This window comes from Phaethon aethereus (assembly GCF_964289735.1).
Source record: "Phaethon aethereus genome assembly, chromosome: 2".
NCBI lineage: Eukaryota > Metazoa > Chordata > Aves > Phaethontiformes > Phaethontidae > Phaethon > Phaethon aethereus.
Window position 1 is genome coordinate 36,644,067 of NC_138582.1, and position 26,050 is coordinate 36,670,116.

The window sequence follows — 26,050 nt, forward strand, 5'->3', positions numbered from 1 at the left end:
TCAGTTTAAATCACTGACTGCATTCCTAAAAAAACAGATGCCCAGTACAAGTTTGCTCTGAGAGTATTTGAGACATTCACTTGCCTTTGAATCAGCAGAGATTTACAAATTTCTTTATATCCTTGTTTAAATAGAACACACAAAATTGCTACAAGAGAGAATTACACCACAATTTGGCCATGTGTCCTTAGAGAGCTTGGGTGAACAAGTAGAGATGCATTTAGAAACTGTCCTTGAATTTGCTAAAAGGTCATGAGCAGTAGCTTAAATCTCAAGATTTCCCTCCCTCCCCCTTCCCAAATAACATAGGGAAAGACAAACAACTTCTGAAACACTGCATCTTCTAGTTGGAGACAGCTCTTATAAACCTTGGCAGGCTGAGGAAGAGATATCACACAGTGCATCCCTACAAGAAGCAGTATGACTAGTTTACTGTACATACAGTGATATTCTCAAGGACAATGGTGGCAGCTACATTGTAAATTCACTTTGCTTACCTATCACATTTTCCAAGTACTCTAGTCAGTTTTATTTACAGTATATAAAAAAAAATTGATTTTTAGAGTTCAATACACAGGTTTAGGACCTAAGAGAATGCCACAGTAAGATGTTGACATTTGCACCTGTTAGATGCAAGCGCACTTTGCAATTCAGTCATGTAACATTATCGTATTCACCTCTAAATGTTAGTCCATCCAAAACAGTGTTAAATTCCATTTTTTGCTTCATTGTTGTTTGTAGCCTGTTTCCTTTGAGCAATGAAAGGGTACATACACTTGTCTGCTCCCAAAAACCGGTACATGCATACAACTGCTTCAAAGGGCAGAATACTGTGAAAAAGAGGTTATAAAACTGTTAGAAGACAGCATAAAACAAGACCTCTGCTTACACAATGTACTTGGTCTCCTTAAAAGCAACATAATAGCTATTGGAGAGGCTTCCCAACAGACTTAAAGGATTTTTATTTCACAGGGATACTTACAGAGAAAATGGAAATTCTAGAGTCTCAACCACACAGACAAGCAGAAAGGAGGAAGAAGCTACTTATTCACATGCCTCCACCTCAGACCTGATTTCCTGCTACTTTTTCACAAGCAGTGTGATAGCTTGTTTTAAAGATGAGAGGGAGAGTGGGCAAGGGCATCACAGAAGGCCTACTAAAAGCAAAGCATCTGCTCAAAGCCGTATCAGCAGAGGTCATCAGACATTTAAGATATTCTTTAATGTGGGATTAGTGTTAGTTAATGCCATTCTTTGATCACCAGATGTCTAACAACCTTGACTTATATTCTAAACTCAATCATCCGTCCTCAAAAAGAGAGGTCCAAAGTAAAGAGTGCAATTTCCTTTCTTTCCCTCCAGATAAAAGTCCAAGAGGTGACATTGTGGTGGATACCTGGCTACAGACCCTCCCCTCCTTCCTACATCTACAAAATATTACTTTTATTTCAAGTATAGTACTCGGGAGCTCTAGTGAAGGACTAAGATAGGGTTTCCTCAGCCCCTGGAAATAGTGGCAGACACTCATTCAGTGGAACGCAATGCACAAAATCTAGCCATTAGGAGTAATGACCACTGAAGCACTGACAAGGAGATGTCACTTGTACAGGTGTCCTCACTGCCAGTAGTACTGCTTGTGCAGTAGCTGCTGGAGGGCCTTTGATCTGAGTGCTGCTGCCTGGGGCATGGATCATACAGAAGCTTTGATCTCCCTGTTGGAAGCTAAAGTGTTGAACACAACAACCCAAAAGGCCTTTGATGTGACTGTTGCTGCATAAGGCACTGCCTGTGCAGAGAGCACTGAAGCACCCTCTGAGCTTCTGGTTGAAGAAGCTAGTTCTTAAAGATGCTGACAGTGGCCTTGATTTTTTGGCAGAAGAGGCACATACATACTCTCTTCCAGGAAACAGGTGAACGTTTGAAGGCTCTTCTAGTCTTTGGTGATCCTGTCCACTGTAAGAGACTTGAGACAGAGGAGAACCACTGCCTTCCGAGTAGAATAAAAATTATCAAGGTTCTCCATTTCAACCATCCCTCGCAGAAGGAAAATAAGACAATACTGTATTTTAAAGGTTCCTCCTACACACTACAGGTTAAAAAAACCCCTCACAGATAGCTGTGAAGCTGTTCTCTATAAACTAGAATGCAAGTGATGTTGCATCACTGGAACTGAGCCAACTGCTGTATTACCCTACATCATTGAGATGTCAGCCTGGTTACAGATTAAACAGAGTTCTCATCCAAAACCTGTAGTGTGTTAGACAGGACAAAGGAGGTAATTCCTTTAAATAGCATTGCCTTCAAATAGCATTTCTTTCAAACTTAGACTCTGAAAATTGGTTCTGAATGTGCAGATTTTCAGTTTATCTACCATGTCTGTGCACGTCCTAGAGAATCTGCAAGCAGGGCCTCCTCCACACTGGTTCTAGAGACAAACAGCTAGAGGTTCCTTTGCTGGAAGCTGCCTCATTCCTAAAGAGGAACCCAAACAATGTAAAGAAAAGTCTGTTTAAAAGAAAATAAAAATCTAAGGAGAATGGAAGATACCAGAAGTATAAAACAAGGATGCAGAATACACAAGATCTCAGTTTTATGGAGCTTCCCGAGCAAGCCACCTACACTCATGCAAGCCAAGAAAGAGACTTACGAAATCAAACAAAACAGTACCTATGGCCTGTGTGAGAGAGTGTTTATATGTATTTTACTATTATTCTGTACATTGTACTGCCAATGAACGGGCATTTCAGCTCTTACCTTTTCATGAAGGTGACCATATACATGAGGCGAGGTGTGCAGATCATTGGCTGGTCTGTAAGGATAGCTCTCATAGCCTGCTTCACACAGTATTCTGGTTTCAAGGGTGGAAGGAAAGGCTCAATTTCTTTTCTGAAATATTCGATTAAGACAGATTAACAAGGTACACAAAGGACCGCAGACCTCAGTGAAGTGTTCATTAACTCACTTTCTTTGGAATGCCTCAGCAGGGACAAAGACTTCAATTTTTTTATATTCACTGTTCAGTTACAAAAACTATAGCTCAAAACTTGTGTTCCCTAAGTACAAAAGGACAGAAGATACAGAATTCAGAGTCTCTTCTTTGAGTCAGGACTACAGATCACACCAATGTATATTAAGGCAGAGATAATACTTATTTTAATATTTTTATGGTAGCAGTTTAGCTACCTTCAAGTACTTTTATGACACCATAGAGGGCAGAAGAAGAATTTTACTCACCTAATCCTGCACCCTCTGAACATTCCTGTATCTACAAGATAAGGGCAGACTAAAGTCGTTTTGATTCCATCCTTTTCAGCAGCCTTCAATTCATGGCTCAAAGACTCATGGAAACCTACAGCTCCAAATTTGCTGGCGCAATAATCCTGTGTTGGAAAAGAAAAAGGAAAAAGAAAGGCAACTTAAAAAGGGCAGAGATTAATCATGTTCAAAGCCAAAGCATACCTGAGGTGATTTTGCACATATTTTCAAAGCAACAACAAAAAGACACCCACTCAATAGAGCATCACATCAACTCATTTATCATTTTACTTTTGAGGCAATTAGCTCAGAATCATGAAAGCAGGAAATCTGAATGTCAGAGGACATTACCTTGGATTCAAGTCTTTGAATCAGGCAGGCTCACATGGCAAATTACTCCAACTACCAGTTTGCTTAATATTAAACGTTACAACAAAGGACTGAGATACCTAATACTACCTTGGGCCAGATTTGAAAAAGCTTGGAGAGTTGGCAGGGCATAGGTGTAAAAATCTTAAATGCTTTATTTTTAAGGTTAGTTTCAACAGAATATATAATGGCGATTTGAGTGCATTATTTAATTTTCACTAGAGGATATAGCTTGTATATCTCATAAAAATACTAAGTTCAGCAACATTAAAAAAATAATTGCATAGACAGCAGTAGCATTCGAGTTTTCCATTGGATGTGTCCACCTCTGCTGGTGGTCACACCTATAGTCTAGGAAATTCTTTGTAGTTTTTGTAAAGACAGTAAATAATCTAAAAAAGCCTTAAGTTACACCAGCTTCATTAATTTCTGCTATGAAACACTGCAGTTTAAGGTCCCTGGATTGAGCCTTACCTATATGCAAAGAAGTCTGTGCTTATGGGGTAATATAACCATTATTCCATTAGACACATTAATTCATTTCCACTAACGGAATGCTTTTTGTTCACACTTGAGCTTGTGCTAATGACCCAAAAAGCAAGATAATAGGCTCTAATCCTAACCTGGTTTTATGTATCAAACAAGTCTCACAAACTGGTGTTCTCAAATGGCTGCTAGTGACTAGGCAACCTAACACTTATAACTGGGAGCCCAGTAAGCGAGGCATATATTCTGAAAGGAAGGATGGCAGCCATTTCCTTACAGAAACAGGAAACAGAAAACATTACTTTTGAAAATCCTTGCCTTTAGCTTCAAGCTTAGCACAGAAGATCTTGACAGGAGTTGGTAGGTGGGCACTTTTCAGGTTCCTAAATTTACCAGGTAATTCAAAGGTCATTTAGCATTCTGAAATCCTTAGCCGTCCTAGGCTTTCATGCTAAATGGCAAGTCCGCCTGCAAAGTAGGTGTATACAGTGGCTGCCCAAGTGCTGTGGGTCCCACTCACAGGGAGCCATGTGTTGATATGGCATTCAGCACCATCGCTTCCAAGTATCTTTGAAGATTTGACTTTATTTTCTCTAGCTGGTAATACAAAAAAGCTTATCCTAAGCAAGAAGTGCCAAATTTATTGTTAATTACAGTTTAACAAACCTCCACTCCAGCAGTACTGAACAATCCCAAGGAACTTGCAACTGTCACAATGTGTCCATGATTCATTTCCAGCATCTTGGGAAGGAATGCTTTAGTGGTCTACAAAGAAGAAAGAAAAACCAAAAAACAAAAAACCCACACCATGGACATGCTACATTAGTGATAAGTGTTCAAAACCTCTATCTCAGTTTACTATCAAGAATTTAGAAGTAAGATCACTCTATAGGTTTTGAACTTCTGAGTTTGCCAAAAATGCCAACAGAAAAATCTACAGCTTGTTTGTGAATTCAGACAGCAAGGCAGCAAGGATTATATCTCCAGAAATCCTAAGGTTAAAGGATCAATTGAGCTCAGACATGTTTATTTTTCTGCAAGAGACTAGTTATCAGAAGGAGATAATTTGACCCTAAAATGGAAGTCACATTTTTTTTTTAAGACAGAAAAAGGAATGCAAAGTGTTTAATTACGCCATCCAGCACATCTGTGTTAAGACCAGAGCCGATTATCAGTTCTAATTATTGACCACATGTTTTGGAAGTTAGATATGGTTAGTTTTATCCAATTAACTTATCATGTTGGGCATTTTACATTAAAAGAAACACTGGAGGCAGAGTTTTTGCTGATGTTACTTTTTACATATAAATTACAGCAAACATCTACTAGTCTAAATTACTTTCCATCTTTATTAGTATCCATAAGCATTTCTCTAAGACAACAAGATGTACATTTCTATTATCAATTCCTTATTTTAAGAGTTTCAAAAGAAATCAAAATAAAACAAAAGCAAGCCTCAAGATGAAACTGATTTTAACCTCCAATTTTTAAGCTTTGATTATAAAAAAGTTTGTTTGTTTTTAAAAACCCAAGTCAGAGTAAACACCTTTAAAAAATTAAGTTTTAAGCAATAAATTGAAGACATTTGCTAGAAGATCACCTCTGCTAGGATACTTATATTTGCCATATCTGTTTTCTGAAGCTGACTCAACATTTTCCTTATTTAAAAAAGTATTAAGCAGAGCACCATACATGCTAAAAAAAACAACAAAGCAGTAAAATGGTATGTGTAGTTAGGATTTACTACAGCTTCTAGGTTGTCAGTGTACCATAAGATCACTTTTAAATTGCCAAAGAACTTCAGAAAATTCTTTTTAATCCCAAACATGCCTATTTTATATATAAATCTATTCATGACAGGGCTATTATTCTATTCTAATTCACTCAGTACCATGAACATTTAATCCTCCCAGAAACCTGGTCTTCCCATGTAATTTGGATACAAACTCAGAGCATGCAAATGTCCCTTAAGTATTTGCTACTTGCTTAATTGTTGGTCTGAGTCGTGTCAGCTGCATTCTTAAAAAGACGTGTGAGCTACAGCTGAATCCATCTAATTCCATTCTTATGCTGTCTGCATTTTCCAATCACAGACGTCAGGACAGTTTTGCTCTAATGATTTTCACATGTTCTTGTACAACATTTTTGCCTGCAGGTGTTAAATGACTAATCCAGACCTCCTAACACCACACAAAAGAGTGTTTTCACTGGACAGCTGGCAGATGATAGAAGATTAACAGACCTCCTGACTCCTTGCCTTTTCTACTGTTGATTCATACAACTCCTAGATTCTGTCATAACTGCATGACAAAGCTAATTATAAAAAATAATCTGAAAGCAAGCTGCCTTGCATTTGTTTCTTTTCTCATGGCAGGGATCTCTTAAACCTTTTATATAGAGCCTCGGACAAGAATTTTGTTCTCTGTTAAACTAATCTGTGCCAGGCACACAAAGTTTCAGCCTCTCTTCCCACGTTGCATGGCAACAAAGCCCAGTCATCGCAGGGCAGCGCCGTCTGAAAAGGTAGGAGGCTTCGCTTGGACAGCACGGAAGTTTTACAGTGTGTTATTTACCTACAGCCTGCCTTACACACCCCAACACCAACCGTGTGTACACTAGCCCCAATCCTCTGAGCCACCCCCGTAAGAGATCCATGCTCCCAGCTCAGTCCTGCTAACAATTTACTCCCCTCCGGAGCATTAGTCAGCTCCATCAGCAGTTTCCACTTACGTCTCAGTTATCTGTCCACATCACATCGGAATGACTGATTGCCACCTCACATTGCCAGAAAGTTTGATAATACAGACCAAAGCTCTGGCTGAAAACCACAGCAACTACAGAAATGAGGGGGCACTCGCCTTGGAGTTTGTCATGGTGGGGAGAAAGACAGCAAAGAAGTAGTGATAGATTTTTTTGTTTTTCCTACCACTTTCAAGGCATGAATCAATGCTTTCTTCCAAGAGAGAAACAAAGGGCAAGTGCGCCAAGCTTAGTTGGACTGGCTTTTAGACTGGCCTTACTATAATACTGTTTTATTTTGAGTATGATGAACTATAACTAGGTATCCATAAACATCTATGACAGAATCATTACGGTTGGAAAAGACCTTTAAGATCATCAAGTCCAACCATCAACCCAACACCACCAAGCCCACTAAAGGAGAATTTTCACAAGCATATATATAGACACAGGAAATAACCAGAGCAACTGCAGAACAGTAGATTTCAGAAAGCCCAGTCTTAACCATGCTACACTCCTTCAAAGCATAAAGATTACAAAGACTGACTTTTCAGAGCCTGGGGCTAAAGTAACCCCTTTCCACTCAAGAGGAAATTGGCACATGCCAAATAAACCCTGTTAAGGACTCTTTTGGGTGACATCTTCAGCAATTCAAGTGCAGACCGAACAACTCCCAGCAGCAGAACTACAGGGACTTCACATAAGTCATCTCTTAAAAGGCCATTTATGGCCACATAGGAAAAAACACAGCTACTCTGCTCTGAAGAGAATTAGCAATTCATGGATATCTTTGTGTGAGACCTCACTGTTCTTAAACAGCCTGTTCATCGCAGGCCTCTGTACTTTGTCATGGGACATTATCCCGCAAATCCACCTAAAAGCTGAGGCAGTCTATAAAGATAGCACAACTATCATACGTACAAAACTTAGCAGTCAACTATCAGCGTCTCGGCTAAATGGATGACAGAGAAAGTCATCTCAGTTGCTGCCATCCTCCAGCCATCTGCTACAGCTGGGAGTCAGTACTTGAAAACAAGCCCTGTCAGAGGCAGACACACCCTACGGGGGGGACACATTTCCAGTCTCAGAGTAAAGGCTTGCCCACTGCTCCTCCCAGCCTCCTCTTGCTGGGAAAAACAATCCCAAAGTGAAGTTATTTTCTTTCGTGGTATAAGCAATCCCCGAATAAATCAGTGTTCTTACTGAGCTTCTGGCACAGCCCACTTCCTTGATCAAAGCAGCTTCCTCCATACTCTGATCCCCATTTTTCCTGCCTGTTACATAAACCAGATCAACCTAGTTTCTTGTTTCTAGTTTCTTTCAGCTTCAGCTACATCTGCCTACCAGACCTGAAGTCTTCTGTGTGCTTGTTGTGCTGCTGAGAAACTAGTTAAGAGTTTGATTGGTTCAGGGGTAAGATGCCTCCTGGGTGGCCTTCCCATCTGGAGTTTGTCTGAACAGGTAGCACAGCCCACATTAGTCTTCTGAGATGATGCATGGACATGCTAATCCTCCATTAAAAAAAAGTATTAGAAGATACCAAGCAAGACATGTGGTATTGTCCATGACATTAGAGGTCATGAACCAGGCCTCCAAAATAATTCAAATCAACTCAAGTGATTTAATCAAGCTATCTGCCTTCTGGTTTGATCCTTCAGGTTTCCATTTTGCCTCTCCCAGCTGCAGAGGAAGACATTTAACCATAACATTTAAGTACTTAAAGTCAGAGCTGGGTCTTTTATTAATGACAAACATAACACACTTTTCAACACTGAGGAGAAACCAGTAAGTAGAATACAGTGGATGAAAGAAATTGTGTTGTGATGCATCAGGGTGAGGAATCAGGGAAGTTACGCAGTGTTCAACATCAAGAAATTTAAGCACCCTCTTCACTCAAAATTAGCTTTTTCTTTCTTTCTTTCTTAGAAAAAATTAAAAACCCCAAAAGCATAGTGCAAGCATGCATTTTCTAACCCGCAATATATTTTAGATACAGTAGCTAGGTAGGATAGATAGAACAGAGAGTGGAGATAGTTTTTCAAGCTAGTTTAATCTTTTAAGTTTTTTGGAGCCTAGAGATCAATTCCTAATCTTCTAACCATTTTCCTCTATGCTTCTGAATATACCAGTAGGAACAAACTATTCCCAGTAGCTGTAACCAAACATCTATTTCATGTGCACAAAGCTTTAATGACTTATTTCTCACAAGTGTGAAACTGAACAAGCATTTACATGTCACTTCATAGCTTTCGTAATCTGTTCTCAACATTTTGGTTTACGGCAAATTAACTTCTAACAGTCTAGCACTTCTTCCCTCCCCTTCCCCAAATTCTTTAGTTCCATTCTTAATGAAACAAAACTCAAAAGATTGTGCAACACAAAGAACAGCACAGCTGCAATGTCAAGACAAATTAGTCTAAATACAGCAAATGAGAATATGAAGAAATACTGTGTTTGGGAAAGTGATTTTTTTAATTGAATTTTGGATTAATTATTTTTAAAGTAGAAAGCAAGCATCCACAGAAAACAATGTTAGCTGTATGCAGCTCAAGACAATGGATACTGAATGCAGAAAGCACACTAAAGTGGAAAAGTACATGCTACCTCATATTTAGAGAGTTGTCTTTATATCAAAGAAAGAAATAAAGCAGGTACCAACACATAAGGTCCTTGAAGTTTCTATTTTTCAATACAGTAATTTTTTCATACTTTCTGCCTTCCATCCATGTTCAACATCCCCTTTAAACCATTTTTATGGCATAAACAAGCTGCTTTAAGTCCAAAGTTCCTTTATGCCAAAGGTATAGCTCATTTTCCATACAGCCTCTTCATGTAAGGAGGATGGAGCATGTTTATTTTTCTGGGTCTGATCAAAACAGGTCAGTTTTTACATTGCTATAGTTATACACAACAGTGATGTACTGGTATAACAGATAAAACGTTTCCTCCCAAGTCACAGCTATTCCTGACTGCCAGGACAGCTGCATAACAGTTTAAAAGGAGTGCAACATTTGGGTAAATGTATTGTTTCATCTTTATGTTAAACACAGTTTGGCCATACCCAAGAAGCAAAATTGGTGTTATTAGTCAAGGACTCATCCAGGTGACTCTGGGAACTAAAGTACCAGAGATCGTAAAACCCTGCTGGCATGTGTTAGCTAATTCTACAACTACTATCACGAAGCAACAGAGCCGGTGACAAGAAAATGTTGTTCCAAGTTTTTGTCTAAAATACACATTATACCCTCTCTTCCCCTCAGCACAGATGTTCAGTTATCTTTTCTTCCCATTATTCTTCACAGACCACAGCTGGACATGCTGCAGGTTCTCCTACTCCTGTGCAGGACAGCATGTGGCCACTCACTCCACCACGGAGCAAAATCCAGAGATTTCCACATGCCCCAATTTCTCTTTCCATTCCAGTAACTGAGAAGGAATGCACAAAGGTCTGACAAAATAGCACCTCTAACTCTTCTGCAGACAGGCTGTGGCAGCCTTGCCTTAAAGTAGGTTTGTCCACACCAGGTAGTAAAGTGCTAATGTACTACGGTATGTTAAAGAGCGGTGCCTGAGAGGCAGGAAAATCCTGTGGCAAGCTTATCAGTAAATAGACTGAAGTTATTTTCAGCTACAGCCATACAGCTCAGCTTATGTCAGAAGATAACCACTTCAAATAGATTTTATAAACATGGGGTAAAACCTCACTTACAGGATTACAGTAAAAGGCATCACCAAACAGTTTTAGAAGAGGCCTTGAAAGTATACCATATAACTGTGTAACTCTCAAAGGAGAATTTATTCAAGTTAGAGGCTATAATATCCAAAATGCCTTCTCACGCACCAAGGCATGCAGTTACAAGCCTGGATTTAACCATTTGTTTTCCTTCTAGATTTTTCATTTGGTTCCAATGAGAACTGAGAGTAATTACTTGTCATTTGCACTATCACCTCAATTATTTTTCCCATATTACCTCCACATCCTTCTTAAATTCCATTATACAAGCATCTCTGAAATATTAGGTTAAGGTGAGATTAGTAACAGTGCTAAAACTACATGAGAATACCAAGTATTGAATTTAACACTAGAGAGACTGCACAGGACAAAGGACATGGCTCTGCCAGTAAAAGGCTGAATACAGAAGGTAGACAGAAGTCTACAACTACTGTTGACCTTGTGAACATAAGGGACCAAAGCTGTGCTTTAAAGGAGCTCAGATGTCTTTGCTGACTGTTTTCAAGAAGTGCTGGGCCCCTTCTGGATAATTAGCCACTATCTAAGTAAATATTTGACTAGCTGAAGAAAATAGTGCTATTTTTGATCTTCAGTTTCTATTCTCAAGAAATGATAATGAAAAATAGACCAGAATTACTCAGTGTTCCTAAAGTAATTAATTAAAAAAGAAAGCCAAAGATTTCTCTGGATTGTTGATGGATCTACCCAGATCCTTTCAGAGCACAAAGGATCAGGAGATACACATGACGTTCTCAAGCCAAGCTTCTACAGACGGCTGTATTAAAAGCACAAAAGGCAACTATTCAAGGATTGCCCTCAAGTGTGCCTTGAACAGGCCCTACGTTCAAAATCAAGAAGCTAGACCTTCCAATATTTCATTTCTAAAGGAGTCCCTTAGTTATTTAACTCCTGGCAGGCAACACAACCTTCAATTTCTCACCAAAGCTTTATTTGTCCTTCACATAAAAACCCACTGTTTTGGGGCCACGGGGATTCCTTTAATATTGAACTGCAACAGCAGTTAATGCTTAACATACATGCACAGTAATAATGTTACAGTTGCCTTGCAACCAGAAGCTCATGAAAGAACAAGATAGACTTAAACAGGAGTCTATAATGATGACAAGTAACAAGGAAACAAAGCCACCCCCCACCCCCAATACTTCGGATATCTTACATCTGCAGACAGAGTGAAACTACAGATAAGATCTTCGCAGGTTAAGAGGTGAAGGTAAAAAAATAAAGTAAAAACCCTGAAGAATTAAGTCACAATGAAAAGCAACATCAGTTAATTTAAAATTGTATTTGATTTACAGAGAAATAAGCATCTTTTTTCCTCTCTCCCACTCTGCATGAAATACTGCTTTGAAGTACATGAAGTCTTAGCTTCGTAAAAATATAAGCTATTACTTGAATCACTTGTTTGTTTTTTAATTCATTATTAATTCATGTTAGTAATTAATGTTCCTGTTTTATCCACCCTTATGACTGATCCATACGCATAAAATCCCCTCCTTCTCAAGAGACATACTTAATCAGCTGAAAAGCATCAAAGTTGTACAAAACTAGGTTAAGTCTTATTTACTGAAGTTTATAAGTGGGTCTGTTAGTAGCAACAAACATCTGCCATGCCATTTGCTAAAGAACAAGTATGCTACAGTCCATATTTACATTACTATCTTGTTTAGCATTTGTAGTGTTTAGGGTCCAATTACAAAATTTCTTCAATTCTCAATGCCAGTAGTTACCACTGTTTCCTGTGAGTGGTTCAGTTATTGTAGTCGTTCTTACATGGAGTCAGCTCATGTTGAGTATATCAGAAGAAAGCTGAAACTGAATTAAGTAGTTTCCTTAATCAGAACTTAGTGCCACAAAGCTGTTTACAATGGGTAGACAGTAAAGATAAGATAAGCAATGCTACTGAAAAAAAAATTCACAGGAAACTAATACCACTAGTTATCTTTCAAACATTAATCATTGATTTCCACCCTTTACTACTAGAACTAATTATGCCATGCCTAGGGCAACTGAACATTGCCCAGCTAAACTGCCTTTTGTATAGTTTGTTAACAAGGCTTAGCTGGAAAAGGGTTCTGTCTACAGAGAGTGGGATATGAAAAGTGTTTAGGGAAGGACATTGCAACAGAAACTTGTTACTGTTGCCTTTATTATGTCACTACATTTTCACACCTCCCTTTTCTTTTAAGGGCTTAATTTCCTGTGATCTTACCTCAAATTGGGTAACTAAGACTGGAGTAGAAAGCAGCTTTGTTCTCCCTCTTGTCTGAAGTATAGGTTAAGTACTCCAGAATGCTACCTCAATACAATTTCTGCTTCAGAATCTTTCTTCTTGAGAGTCAAGTCATCATTACCTAAGGTTTAAGGTGGTCTTGCTGCTAGTCAAACTCCCAGTTGCCTTACATAAACCTTTTCTGCATTCCCCACCATCGCATCATTCTAGATTTTGAGTGCACCTTTACCTGGGGCAGGAGTTTAGGTACATATAGCACAGTCAAAGGTGGCCTCAATTTCTCCTTAAGAACATTTCACTTCTGTTTAGAGAGGCCACTACTTTATACGCTTTCTGGGCATGAAGAAGTTCAGGTATTCAAGCTGAATTACCCTTATTATTTCTATACCAGCAAGTGGAAGTTAGAGCCCTTATGTTATTGGTATGTGGTCTCCATCCTTCTGCTTGTGAGAACTTTTATATTCTTCCTTCCTAAAAGGAAACAGATTTTAGATTTACATGTTTTTAAAATTATTTCCACCCTCAGATGTCAGGCCTGACCTGTAAAGTGTCTGATCTTTCTAATTACTATATGCCACCAGTCATTTCTGTGGAAGCATCTAGCTGCCTTTAATGGACATGCTTGTATATATACTACCATACATGCATGCACAACTTGTCTACTTTAATCTGTACTTGCAGATATCACTTTGTTGATGTATAACTGCTTCATATATATACAGCAATATATACGATTGTTTAAATCATTGAGTGTATTTTTAGACCTCTTCCCTTCAGTTTTTGGAAATCTCTGATTTCATATGGCTATGAAAAATGAAGCACCTTCTCACAGGTTGCTCAGAGAACCTGTGTAAATCTCCATCCTTAGAGATATTCAAAAGCTATCTGGACACGGTCCTGGGCCACCGGCTCTATGTGGCCCTGCTTGAGCAGTGGAGGTTGGACATGGTGACCTCTGGAGGTCCCTTCCCACCTCAACCATTCTGTGATTCTCCACTTAAATATACCAATTCCCTGCTCAACAGCCCATTCCTCTTCCTCTCACAGAGGAAGAAGTTCATAAGCTAGCAGAGACCTTGCACTCTTTGTCCCTATGTTAACTGCAAGTTTATCAACACAGAATCTTAACTAACTGGAAAGGATGCTGATTCCTCTGCCATATCTCTCCTGTATCTCCCCTACAGGAGTTCTTGCCTGTAATAAATTATCCTGCTCTGTCTGAAACAGTGTCTGTTCTACTTCCGTTTCTCCTCCTTTGGTCTCAAGTCCTTTCAGCTGGAGAGAGGGTCCAATGAAGCAGTGCAGAGCACCTAGATGTCTTTCTTGTGGAATTAACATATTTTCAGCTGAGTCCAGACATACACGTACCATACTGTTTTCAAAAACTAATGATGTCCCCCTTGCTATTAGATGCCCTCCAGTAATGACACTCCCTTGCCAGCTTCTCAAGGGTAATTCTGAGCCCTCAGACAATTCTGCCCGCTTTGAGTTTTAATGGTTTTTAAAGCTTGGACAGAGCAATCATATTGGATACTTGACAGCTAGCAATGAACAGGGAGAAAGAGAGTATCTCTGCTTCAGCAGTGTAAAAGTGAAGAACCTAAATTGCCAATGACGTTTGTTGTGGATTACAAATGCCAAACTAATCTAAAAGCTGAGAAGCATTAGTGGTAGGTAAGATGGCATGGTAAGAAGGCTGTTGGAGGCCCAGCTATATGTTTAGTCTGCCTTACACTGCAAAACAAGTAAGATACAAGTCTAGACTGAAGTAGAACTTGGGAACAAACATATATGTGCGGACTTCTCCAGCCGGCACAAATTTAAGGCATAACCAAGCATGAGAACTGAAGCTTTCAAAATATCCATGTTCAAAAGCTGACTTCTTCCCTCCTGCCCAAAGGCATCTTATTAGACAAGTTGATATTTATTCTCCACAAATATTAATCTCATTATACTCTCAGACTATCATAGCTACCAAACCACAATTACTATTCAATTTAAAGCAAGTATTCCACATTTGGCAGCAGCCACTGAGAAGTAACATGCAGTTTAACGAAAGTGAATCCTTCTGCTCAGAACTACCATGTGAGCATCTGAGCTTTCCATATAGCCAAAACTAACACAGACCTCCAGCATGGCAGTGACAGCCCAGTTACACTCCTGTAAATTCAGGAATTTAAGTTACAATCCCAGTGGGTAGCACCACCAACCTGGTATTGTTCCACAGGCAGATCTATCAGTAAAGATGACCTAACTTGCATTTATTCAAATGTCAAATTTGAAATTACTTTAGAGTTTAGGTCAAGTGATACAAGAAGTTAACACTTTGTTACTCCTTTCCACAAAAGCTGGTTTAAGCCCTGTTGAACTAAAGCAACTAGAAAATCTACTTTGTTTATACACTGACAAATGGCCATGTCAAAGGATTTGTAGTGTTTCAGAGCTGTGTTGACATTAGTGTAACAAGCGCACTAGTCCCTCACCTTCATTAGCACAAGTCTGCAGCAAATGTCCAACCATTTGGAGAGCAGTTATTTATTGCCAGCTATTTGATAATCTTGACAAAAATGAAAACATGCCCCTATGAGTCAATGAAAAATCCACATAACAAATTCATTTTAGAACAACTATTAGATAAGAGCTCAGAATATTCTGTTCAGTGAACAAGAACACAATCCAATTTTGAAATACACATTTTTCTCCAGCCTGCCATAAGCTTAGTCATCCTCTGGAATATTTAGTAAAACTTGGTATTTTAGTCTGCATGTTTCCAAATTACTAGAGAACAGTACTGTCAGAACTACTTACGGAAAATATGAAGTCATCATTCATGTTTTACAATTTATGTAACAGACTTTTCAAGAAGTGGCTAAACAGAAGATGACTGTCTCACATTTTATAGATACCTTAAGGCCAGTACCTCCATAGCACTGCAATTGCTATAGTTCTTTCATGTAGATGAAAGCTGACTAACCTTACTCATCCTCCCCAACTCAGTCACTAAGTCATTGTTTTGAATCAATTACTTTATAAAAAAGGCAAGTGATAATGCCATAACTGAGTATCTCACAAAAGGAACAAGATTAGAAGGATAGCTTCCCTTTTCATGTAACAGTCTTACTTAGTGGAAAGAGAAAAATAAAGACGATATTATAGTTGAATGGAAATTCAGCTTCAAAGTTCGTTTAGGAAACAGTAAGACCCTAGAAGGCTCCAACTTCTTATGAAGTAACTCACTGAGTGAGAAGTAACACTTTTAAAATGCATGGAGCAAAACCTGAGGTGTTTCTGTTTCATACTTCTCCCCACCATCCCAAAAAAGGGTCTGCAGAAAACAAATAGTGTTTGCAGGTAAACTTTCGCTTAGTAAGCCAACAAAGGCTAAAATGACCAAAAAAAAAAAAAAAGAATAATGGTCACTAATACAGTGACTAAAACAGCAACTAATACAATTTTCAAAGATTCTGCTTGCACAGGTATTTTAACCAAACACCAGCAAACTGCTCGCTTACTTAGGGCGTGAGTTTTCAAAGACAGAGAGATACTTCCTCCCTTTGCCTGCCTGTGGAAACTATGCTTATTTCCCACACAGGCTCTGGCCTGGTTTTTCCACATTCAAACAGCATTAATACAACTGATTTCCAGAGGAGTCAAACAGTGCAGTAGGCACAGAAGATCCTTGCTCTTGGTGGTACACAACAGCAATCGTAGTAGTGGTGCAAGGCAAATAAGCTAGACCTGTTAACACAACATTATTTGATGTGTTCATAAAACTAGCTCTTACCTTTATCTAAGGGTTTTTAATAGCGTGCAATAAAAATACTGCAATCTCTTTAGAAGTCGAGTTGTTACATTCAGACTTATGCCAGTGGCAGATTTGCTATAGCTTGGAACCATTTATTTAAGTATTTAGAGCCTGTAAATCCTATTACAGAAAATCTAAGAATGAAGTTTCATTAGACAGCTGCAGAGGTCCTATTCACAGCTATGTGGTTTTATCCTATTCCTCCTCACTCTTTCCCCAACATCCCCTCCCCACACACACACTGCTAGTCCAAGCATGAAATGATGATGAGGTGATTCTAGTCTCTACATCGGAAAACTAATCAACTTGGCCAAGAAAATGAACAGCTTTCCTCCCTGCCCTCCAGAAAGGTTAGTGAGCTGAACTGGCTCACCCAAGGATCAGAGAAATACCAAAACTAGTGCAAGGTAAGATGCAGATTCAAGGGGTGATCCATGTGACAGCTTGCCACCACTAAGCTGCCTTGAAGGTTCATCCTAAGTCAACAGAAATTTTGGACAAGTTACTTTTAAGCATATGCTCAAGCGCTTTTCCAAACAAGCACTGAAAGCAGAGTGCTGAAGAAGCTGTCACACAAGTTCAAACAGATGGCAGAAGTGACCAGCACCAGGGCACGTTTAGGTGTAGAATTCAACAGCCAAACAAACTTGAATTTCAAAAGGCTTACACCAAGGCAGCCACCTCTGCTCCACAGCTGTTCCGGCATTCCTTGGCCTACCATGCCCTCCCATCCTAGTTGTGATAATTCGCTTGTGTCAAGTGTTAATTTGACTAGCATATAAATCATTATACTAATATAACTGTTTACCAGAACAAAGTGTTCATTCAGAAGTGTAAGCACAGATGTAAATCTCTCCCCCATTTGTGACGTATCTTCTTTCAAACTAAAACCTCAGAAAATGAGATTCTACCAGCCTATGTCTACTCATCTACATTGTAACTACATTTTGAAAGATTTGGTCTTTTTTCTAACAGACTAAGAAGCCTAAAACCACAGGTAAAAAAATATAGCATCACACCTAAATCAGCTTCACATTGCCTTTGCAGAAAAACCTCTACCATATTTCACAAATGACAGACAGGTATCAATAACTCAGTTTTACCATCAGTGTGAATAGCCAGAAAAACTCAAAGGTCAGGGAGCAAGGTTTATCAAGAGAGTGATGCTCTGGCTTTTACATACAGAGGACTGTGGAAAGGTTTAGTACTAGAGATAGGTAACAAAAACCTTCCCTCCCCCCCCAAAAAACCCTGAAGTGAAATCAAAACATGAGAAGCACTGGGAAAGAATAATACTTCACAGCTGATAAAGATAAAAGTAGAAGAGATTTAAAAAGTGCAGTGCTAAAACGGCAGGGATGGTGCTAGAAAACACAACATTCATCTTTCCTCAACCTGTCTAGTCAGAGTAATTGATGACACAGTGCTACAGAAAAGGATTGCTCACCCACACAGATTGGTTAAGACAGGTCTTGGGCAGTGATGCAAATGCTGTGTTAGCAGGACACTTAACAACATCATAATTAGGATTGCTTTTCTCCACAGCTGAGCACATGAACACACCAGTCTTCTAGAAGTATGCTATAGGCACTTGGTTATTACTGAAAGGTAATAACGTAATAAGATCTCATTAACATAGCTGCTTTCTGTAAAATAAAAGCAGATGGTACCTGTAGACAGAAGAGTCTAGAACTTTAAACTCCACTGCTCTGCTAACTTCCACAGGACAGGAAAAGGATACACATATTCTTTTAGACCTAGTACTTGACTGAAACAGTGAAAACTCACTCTTTCCACTTCCAGCAATGTTAGGCACCATGCTGGCAAAAACATCATTCCATTGAAGGTTTTCCCTGTCCCCCCAAATCTTTCACAAGTGACACCACAACACCAGACCAAAGTCAGTGCAGAAGTTTTTGCTTATTCAGCCAATCTACCTCATTCCATAAGAAGCAGGAATTTAATCATCGCACCAATTGCTCATGCAGGACCTCTTCTTCAGAGTAGATTAGCAATTCTGAAAGCATCCATAGGGTTTGCTGACAAGTCTCTGACCCTCAGAAAAAGTCACAGGAGATTATCCCACATTCCTTACCTCTGCAAGCTATACCACAACTCCTGCTTTACTTTAGAAGGCTGTAGAATTGCAAGGCACTAATAATTGATTAATATTTCAAGCATGTTTCAAGTAGTTTGAGAAATCTTTGTATGTTCTCTTCAGGGCAACTTTCCCTTAACGGGACTTTCACACTGTTGTTCTGTGACATACATTACTGTTTTCATGTAAACTCTTCAAGCTTCAGATAGTTTAGTGCATGGAAGTAACTAGCTAATCACACCTCATGCTACCATGGACACCGATCTACAAGCAATAAACAATCCATGGGTCACAATCTAAGAATCCTTATATTCTTTTGTTTGAGAATCCAAGTTCCATGCACTTTTCAAATGATGCAGCAAATTCATTTCCACAGTATGCCTGAGACTAGCCGCCACAAAAGCTCAGGCATAACTGAAGCACTTCAAAGAAAACATTCTGAATGGTCATTTCAGATTTGTTAACTGACTAGGATGAAAACCAAATACTTTACATCATTGAAGAGAAGGAAGGGAAATGCATGAAGTCAGCTGCTGTTTGAATAAAAGAGGTCAGCGTTCTCCACCATGCAAGGAAGATGCTCTAGCACAGAAATTATACGTAGGAAAGTTGGTGTTGTACGCAACATGTTCAAAGAATCCTTTGATACATTTTTCCCCACTGCCCTGATGGAAGTGGTGCTAATTAAACAAGCTGAGTGCTATAAACTGTTTTGTTCATACTCCTTGATATGTAAGTACTTGTTTACCATCAAGATACAGTAGACAACAAGAACGATAACTGAAGAGCCTGAATAGACCTCACTGACTAGAGTTGAGTAACTTGTGGAACAGCTACAATTTGGTGGGCAGTACTCTGGAATCCCAGTTATGGGTGCTTGAATTCATATAGTGCCTACAAATGAAACTGGCTTTTCACCTACCACCCCATCCCAACATGCTTAATTACACTTGCTGACTCTTCAGATGAATACATTGTCTGAACAGTCATCTTTAACCTCACCCGCATCTACTCTGAAATGGATACAAGATCCCTTCTATAGGCAAAGCTTAGACATCTAGGTACCTAACTAAATGGTTTGGGGTTGGGTTTTTGTTTGTTCATTTTTATTTTTTTTCCAGATAAGAAAACCAAAAAACCTTCAATAAAAGACAGTGTTTCTTTTTTTAAATTATCACTACAAATAAGACATGAATACAAGGCTAGATTACAGATACATACAGATTGCAAGATATAGGTTACAAAATTAGAAGATTGCATGCTGGTGACAGCTATGCTTGACAAGCTCCTGGTAGACCATAAAAGTAAATCTGTGAGGAAAGCTCTAAGCCAGTAGTCTTATGGACACTCAAGCTCCAGAAATATACATACACCTATTTGTTTTTTAGAACATCTGTTGAGTAGATCCCTCCATAAAATGTTAAGTGTGGTTTTTAGAGCATGCATCTGGAATATAGTATTTTCTCAATTGATAGATTCCCCTCTATTTTTTTTAAGAAATAAACCAAAGAACATATGAACTGCAGAACCATACTGAAGCACTTAAAAGTTTTAAGTACAACTAATATGACCATTTCCGTAGCTAAAGAATCTTGACTGCTTTTTGCTTGATATTCACTGCCCAGCATGCTACCACAGTATATGAAACACATGTGCTGTCCACGGTAATTTACTGGTGGCATGTAGTTGGAATCAGTTTGCAAGAGAAGAGTTAGTTTTGATGACACTTTTTGGATCATATGCACATGTTTTGCTTGAACTTGATCCAACTCATTTTTCAAAGAAAAAAGTCAAGAACTTGTGGATTAAACTTTGTAAGTAAACTTAGACATCTTGGGTTAAGTTATCATGAAATGATGAAGTCAACTAAAGCAGCTAATTCCACTCATCCAAAATGCTAAATACAATGAACTGGCCTGTCAGTGGAACACTCTGTCTATATTTGATTATAGACAATAGAATCCCAGAGATGAAGACAAAAATCAAACTGCTATGCCAACAGGCCACAAAAGACTCAGCCCGATATAGTTTCAAATAACATAACTCAGGCTGTCTTTTCTTCTGTAGAAGATTCAGTGTGCACACTAAGAGCAATATTGCCACATTTAAACTAAAGAAACTATAGACATAAGTGAGCTTGAAGAGAATAAAATAGAAATACGTAAGTATTGATATGTTATAGATAACTACATGCCACTTATTTTCCAAGGCTTTAGCAATCCTGACAGTGTAGACCAACAGCTACAGCAGCTGCATAAATAGGTATTTGATTCAATTATTCTGCATTAACTTTCCTTCCAAGGTACATTTAAGTTCTAGCAGTCTTAGAATATTTATGAATGCCCTAATTACTTGAGTAGTCTTTCCCTGTTTGCTCAGTATTTATCTCTTCCTGTATCAATGTCAGGCCACCTAAAAGACTTGTTTGATTCCTACAAAGACAAATACACCCACATAACTTCAAAAAATCAAGAAATTCATAAGTGAATGAACATAATTACTCCAGTTAAGACAGCAATACACAAGTCTTCAAAACTCCGTGCCCTAGTATCTCACTACATGGATTTTTTTTTTTTTTTTAAATAAACATCATGACAGAGCTGGAGCTGAATGCTTTTGCTTCCCCCTTTTGGTAAGTTGAAGAGAACTCCTCTAAGAGAAAAGCTTTAAGCTGAAAGTTATGACAGATCACTGTTCTCTCAGAGCCAAATACTGAAGATCTGCTGTACAGGAGGACCTTCATGTCACAGAGCTTCACAGACCTTGATCATCACCTTGCCCCGGCCCCTCCAGGAGTCCCATTCAACAACCAAATCTAGAAGAATTTCCCAGGTACTATGCTATGTACAATATTAATACCTACTTATCCAGCAATAGTATTATTCTTGCAGGAAAAAATGTTAGAGTAGATACAAGAATCTCAAATTGTCCTGAGAGAAGAATTTGTACAATAATTTTATTAAATACAGTTCTACAATCTAAAAACATAGTACTTTGATACTTCACTTAAGCTTTATTGTAAAACCACAAGGAAAACTGTTGTTCCTACATTTTCTTAAAACTTCTTAAGCAACAGCTTTATCTTATAATGTGATTTAACATTTTTCAAATCTGAATCCTGACATATCACAGGAAGAAAATTTCATAGTCTGCAGAAGTTCAGTTCCAGTAATTGACAAGTGCAGCCAAGTAAGTTATTATTCTTGCAAGAGACTGGCAGGAAAGATAGTGTTACACTCCCGCTACAGTTTTATGCATCTGCAAATTATAGTAAACCAGAGCTGGCTTGTTTCAAACCAGGAATGGATCTTGCCCCTATGCTTTCAATATCAGAAGCATTCAAGTTATCACAGCATGAAATAACAGGTTTTTAATACTGCAGTGGATTTTATGCTGTGGAAATTGCTACATGATGCAGTGGTGACATGTTTATATAGAACACTCATAGGAAGGATTATACAAATCATGAATGTCAGCAAAATGGAAAGCATCTGTTTAGGCTGTGGCATGCTGCTAAGGCTCTCTTGACTGCCAGTTCGTGATATGGTACACAGCCCAGTTGGGAGTCACAATAGCAAACCAGTGACAGACTTTCATGTCACTGCCTACTGCAGAAGTTGGTCAGTCTTCAGATCATAGCTGTTAATGTAAAGCAAGCTCAGATCACCTGTGTTCTGCAGAGAGCAGGCAATAAATCTTATTTCAGATGTTTCAAGGGGACAGTAGTAGAGCCCCATTTTAGGTTTTTCTATAGAAGCACACTGAGGCTTGATTATTAATCAAGGGATGAAGAATTTCCCCTGTCATATTAAAAAAACAAAAAGCCACAGAAAGTACAGACACTTAACTACTGAGGCATTATTACATGGAAGATCCATGTCTGTACAAAATCCATTTACAGCTTTTTGGACACAACACCCTCCAAGAATAGTTAAAAGCCTACATAATGCTCCAGAGTATTAGCTTTGCTTTTGGACCACCAGTTTAGCTGACATGGAAAAGACTAGCTGTATAAGACTTCACACATCTAGACACATTGTTCTATTTAAGTCAGCATTGACTTGCATCAAAAAAGTTGGCTTCAAATCAGCTGATTCAGATGATATCTTATGAATTAAGTACTATTACTTTTAATAGAAGTCCACCCACTGTTGGTCAAGCCAACCTTTTCTGGGATCATGAAGTGGAAGGCAGGGAAAAAAGCTTTGCCAATAGCAAAAAATAAAAGGAAAAGCAAAGCGGGAAACAGGATCTGCAGGAAGTATACGTATGAACAGATCCTCAACTAACTATAAAAAGTGTTGACTGCTGCTTAGAAGCTTAAGTCAAGATCTCAAGTTCCACAGTTCAGATCTAACTATACCTTCCTGGAGTAATTTTTTTTTTTCATTTTAAAGTCACTGTAACATTTAGAGATGAATAAAACTGTTATGGAAACCAAATCATAGCAATACTAGACTCTTAAGTTTAGTTTTCTATTACTGCGAGACTCGGAACACACAGAGGGTGCTTTAAAAAGGTCTCTGAAACAATGTTATAAATAAGTGTATGACTTAGGCCTGAAGGAAGAACAGCTGGAGAATTTAGGATCCTCCCACATCTTAATTCATGGTGATGTCATAATTTAAGGTTCTTGGAAACTTTGTCAATTCGGCATTTAAACCACATCAATAACAGTCATTAAATCTAGTGTACATCTCTGTTTGCTTAAGAATCAATTTAACTTTTATTAAGGGGAACACACAGAGCTCTTAGTTGTAAGAAGTCATATGAGCTTTCTCAGAACTTTTTAGATTGCCTTGAAATATACTTTCAGAGTTAAAAGTTTCTAAACATACAATCTCATATGCACTAAAGTTTAAGCACTCTTTCTGCAAACTTTACAATAGATTGGAAAAAAATATTGCTCTGCCATTAAGTGTTTCACAGCACAGATTTGAAGGGGCTCCTTTAGGGTTATGAGCCAGCATTTCACTTCCATGTTAAAAAAGTTCAGTTTGGGAGGCCCTTCTAAGTTTTTAAGATGAGGCATTTTACGAAGTTTTATTATGAAAAGGTAAGACCAGCCAAAGGCAGTTTAAGTTGAAGTATATTTCAGATTGCTTAATCCTTTGATTGTTATGCAAGTGTATTTCATAACCTTATTTGAAGGACCAAAGAACAGTTTTAATACTAACAATGGGCTCAGTCTGACAGCTAATGCTAACCCGAGTGTGCATCATGCCCTCCTTTGACACTCCAATTTATGTAACTCCACACTACCATAGACTTAAAAATAAATCACACAAGAAAATAAGGTTTAGATAGACAAAAAGAGCAAGATCACCTAGCTTGTTCTCCTTGATTAGCATCTGCTAGTTATGAAGATAATATCACCCCAGAAACCATATTAAAGATTTTCTTACTTCTGCTGGCAGCCCCTAGAGAAAGCTATGAGGACAAATATGCCGGATTCCTGGAGAAGTGTTCTTGGCTTGATTTCTTGAGAGATCTTTTTCGCCTTTCCTCCCAGCCTTCAAAAGGAACAATTTGCCTTCAAGGCAATTCAAGCAGCATTTCCAGCAGGGGTTTTGTAAGTATTTTTTCCAGAAATGTGTGAGTTTGCCATTGTAGCCATCGTTAAAACAGCATCTTAAAGCTGCTAACATGCTGGCAGAAGACTATGGGAAGAAGGCTGAGAAGTCATTTATTAACAGTAACAACTTTCAAGCAGATTCAGAGGTTCTGCTTGCAAAGGATTTCATATCCACGACTACAGAAAAGGGCACAGGACTTAGAACTCTGGATTCTAGGAGGATATAGTTGATTTAAAACTACTTTTTAATAATTCTAATACCCACCATTCCTGTGAAACAAACCAGTAAGTTAAACATAAGAAACCCACAAGGTGGTGTGAGCTTGCAAATGAAAGGGAGCAAGTGCAAAACTCAAGGAGACAGGAGTTAAGCAACAGCAGTTAATTTCCCCAAATTAACTGACAAAATGGGCAGCAGAAAGGAGTTTATAGTTACCCAGAAGTGTGCATGACAGTTGACCATCATGGTCCTCTCAATAAGCTCATCAGGACACTCCAGAAGATGATGCCCAGAGACCACACCAGCATTGTTAACCAGGACGGACACCTCGCCAACCTCCTTGCTGACTCTCTCAGCTGTCGAGTAGACATTTTCTCTTTTGCCCACATCACAGGTGTATGTGTAAACCTGCAAGTTGCAATGGGGCAGCGCATCTTTTTCTCCGTCTCCAGCTACTAAGAAACACAGACAAGAGAAGAGGGGGAGGAAGGGGGAATAAAATTCTTACTTGTAATTTGACATTCAGGTAAGTAGTCGAGTGGAAAGAGCAAATGCATTCCCATTACAGTAAAACTTCTGTTTACTTTGGTGTCACCACAGCGCACAAGGACTCGTCTATGTACTACTGCTGACAAAGTGTTTTAAAAGCAGGCTTTTACAGCCGCTGTTGGAACCCAAGGCCACACGAAGCGGGTCTCTGCTCACCGCTCGCCAACACAGAGCGCGGGCACCCGACCGGCTGAGATGGGCGTTTGACGCCCCGGCGGTCTCCAGCCCGGAGCCGCGCTAGCCGGCCCGCCGCAGGTGAGAGCGGCTCCAGGCTGGAGACCGCCGGGCACGCAGCGCCGACTAACTCTTCCCCGGGCCGGGCCGGGGGAGCGGCGGGGGGCAGCCCGCCCCTGCAGGCCGCCGCTTACCTTTGGGGGCGGCGGCGGCCGCCTCGGCCATCTCCCGATAGATGTGGCGCACCATGCCCGCCGTCTCCTCGTTGCTCTGCGTGTTGATGTCCCACAGCACCAGCAGCGCCCGGCGCCGGGCAAACTCCAGGGCGAAGAGGCGGCCCAGGCCGCTGCCCGCCCCGGTGATCAGGCACACCTGCCCCGCCACGCTTTTCTCCTTGGGCCGCACCAGCCACTTGGCTGCGGCCAGCACGAAAGCCCACAGCACTCTGAAAGTCACCACGAAGAGCTCCAGCAGGATGTTCATGCTGCCGGACCGCGACCGCGCGGGGGGGAACCGCGCGTCCCGGCACGGCCGCCCGCGGAGCCGGAGGGGCCGGACGCCGGCGACGCGGAGCCTCCCCGCGGCAGAGTCGGCTCCTCCTCGCCACCCGGCTCTCCCACCTGGGACCGCCCCTACCCGGGACCTCCGGCTGCGGGCAGAGAGAGAGACTCCGCTCCCGCGGGTGCCGCTGCGCAGCCTAGGGCCGGGCTCTCCCCTTCCGCGCCGCTTGCACTCGGAGCCGGGCGCCGCCGCGGCCCCGCGCCCTGCCTCAGCCACACACGCCAAAGGGAGAGCC

The 26,050-nt window shown here is 39.9% G+C and overlaps 1 protein-coding gene across 2 annotated transcripts; it reads right to left on the reverse strand.

Annotated features, from left to right (window-relative positions):
- Positions 1–706: 706 nt before the first annotated feature.
- On the reverse strand, positions 707–25,737 carry RDH10 (retinol dehydrogenase 10; the record flags this gene model as incomplete). Of its 2 annotated transcripts, none has more annotated exons than XM_081996322.1 (6): positions 707–830; positions 2,755–2,886; positions 3,235–3,380; positions 4,777–4,875; positions 24,748–24,983; positions 25,449–25,737. In XM_081996322.1, the coding sequence occupies 6 exons, from the start codon at positions 25,735–25,737 to the stop codon at positions 707–709; spliced, it is 1,026 nt and encodes a 341-aa protein (XP_081852448.1). The 2 variants fall into 2 exon arrangements, with proteins under 2 accessions (XP_081852448.1, XP_081852447.1); XM_081996321.1 differs by having other exon boundaries at positions 24,748–24,986.
- Positions 25,738–26,050: the final 313 nt, after the last annotated feature.